The following is a 1,167-nucleotide window of genomic DNA, read 5'->3' as shown; positions in this document are numbered from 1 at the left end:
CTGTCTCACTCTTTCTTTGGCTTCCTTCATACTCCATTTTTTCTCAATCTAAGTTCATAGGATTTGACAGAAAGTGCTAACTTTGGAGCAATCCTTTTAAAAGCTCCATAAAATTATAACAATAATAACTTCTAATTCATATTCTGCCCTTATCCTCTATTCCTCAATTTGATTTATGTTTTGCTTTTCATAATGCATCTCTAACTCTCTCCAACAGGAATCATGGTGAGCCCTGACAAGAATCAGAGCAGTGCAGTTGTGTTCATCCTCTTAGGATTCTCTGATTACCCAGAGCTCCAGGTGCCCCTCTTTCTACTGTTCCTCACCATCTATGCAGTCACTGTGGTGGGAAATGTGGGCATGATTGTGGTAATCAAGATTAATCCCAAACTCCATACCCCCATGTACTTTTTCCTTAATCACTTGTCCTTTGTGGATTTCTGTTACTCCACTATAGTTATACCAAAACTACTAGAAAACTTAGTTGTAGAAGACAGAAGCATCTCCATCAAAGGCTGCGTCATGCAATTTTCCTTTGGTGTCACCTGTGTGATAACAGAGATGGTTATGTTGGCAGTGATGGCCTATGACCGCTTTGTTGCTATATGTTACCCTTTGCTGTATACAGTTTCCATGTCTCCAAAATGCTGTGCCCTGCTAGTGACTGTGGCATATTCTTGGGGTATAATTTCTTCTATTGTACTCACTTACTCACTTCTTGTATTGTCGTTTTGTGAGACCAAAATCATTAATAACTTTGTATGTGAATATTCTGTCTTCCTATCTGCTTCCTGCTCTGATAAACACTTCAGTGAAATAATGCTTTTTATCTTTGCAAATCTCAGTGCGTTTTGCACCCTCATCATTATCATTACATCCTATCTTTTTATTTTTGTCACGATCCTCAAAATGCGTTCAGCAAGTGGGAGATATAAAGCTTTTTCCACTTGTGCCTCCCACTTTACAGCTGTTACCATCTTCTATGGGACCATCATCTTCCTCTATTGTATCCCCAATTCCAAAAACCCATCTCTTGTAGTCAAGGTGGGATCCGTTTTTTATCTTGTGGTGATTCCTATGCTAAATCCCTTAATATACAGTCTGAGGAATAATGATGTGAAGGAAACTTTCAGGAAAATATTGGATCTCAAAATCATTTCTCAATAG

General features: G+C 38.5%; 1 protein-coding gene across 1 annotated transcript; it reads left to right on the top strand.

Annotated features, from left to right (window-relative positions):
• The first annotated feature begins 222 nt into the window (after positions 1-222).
• LOC118853941 (olfactory receptor 5D18-like) lies at positions 223-1,167 on the top strand. Its single transcript, XM_036764193.1, has one exon. It carries the CDS (start codon positions 223-225, stop codon positions 1,165-1,167), a length of 945 nt encoding a protein of 314 aa, XP_036620088.1.

Source organism: Trichosurus vulpecula, chromosome 6, assembly GCF_011100635.1.
Source record: "Trichosurus vulpecula isolate mTriVul1 chromosome 6, mTriVul1.pri, whole genome shotgun sequence".
Lineage (NCBI taxonomy): Eukaryota > Metazoa > Chordata > Mammalia > Diprotodontia > Phalangeridae > Trichosurus > Trichosurus vulpecula.
Note: the sequence above shows the minus strand (reverse complement) of the source record. Positions and strands in the feature narration are given on the sequence as shown.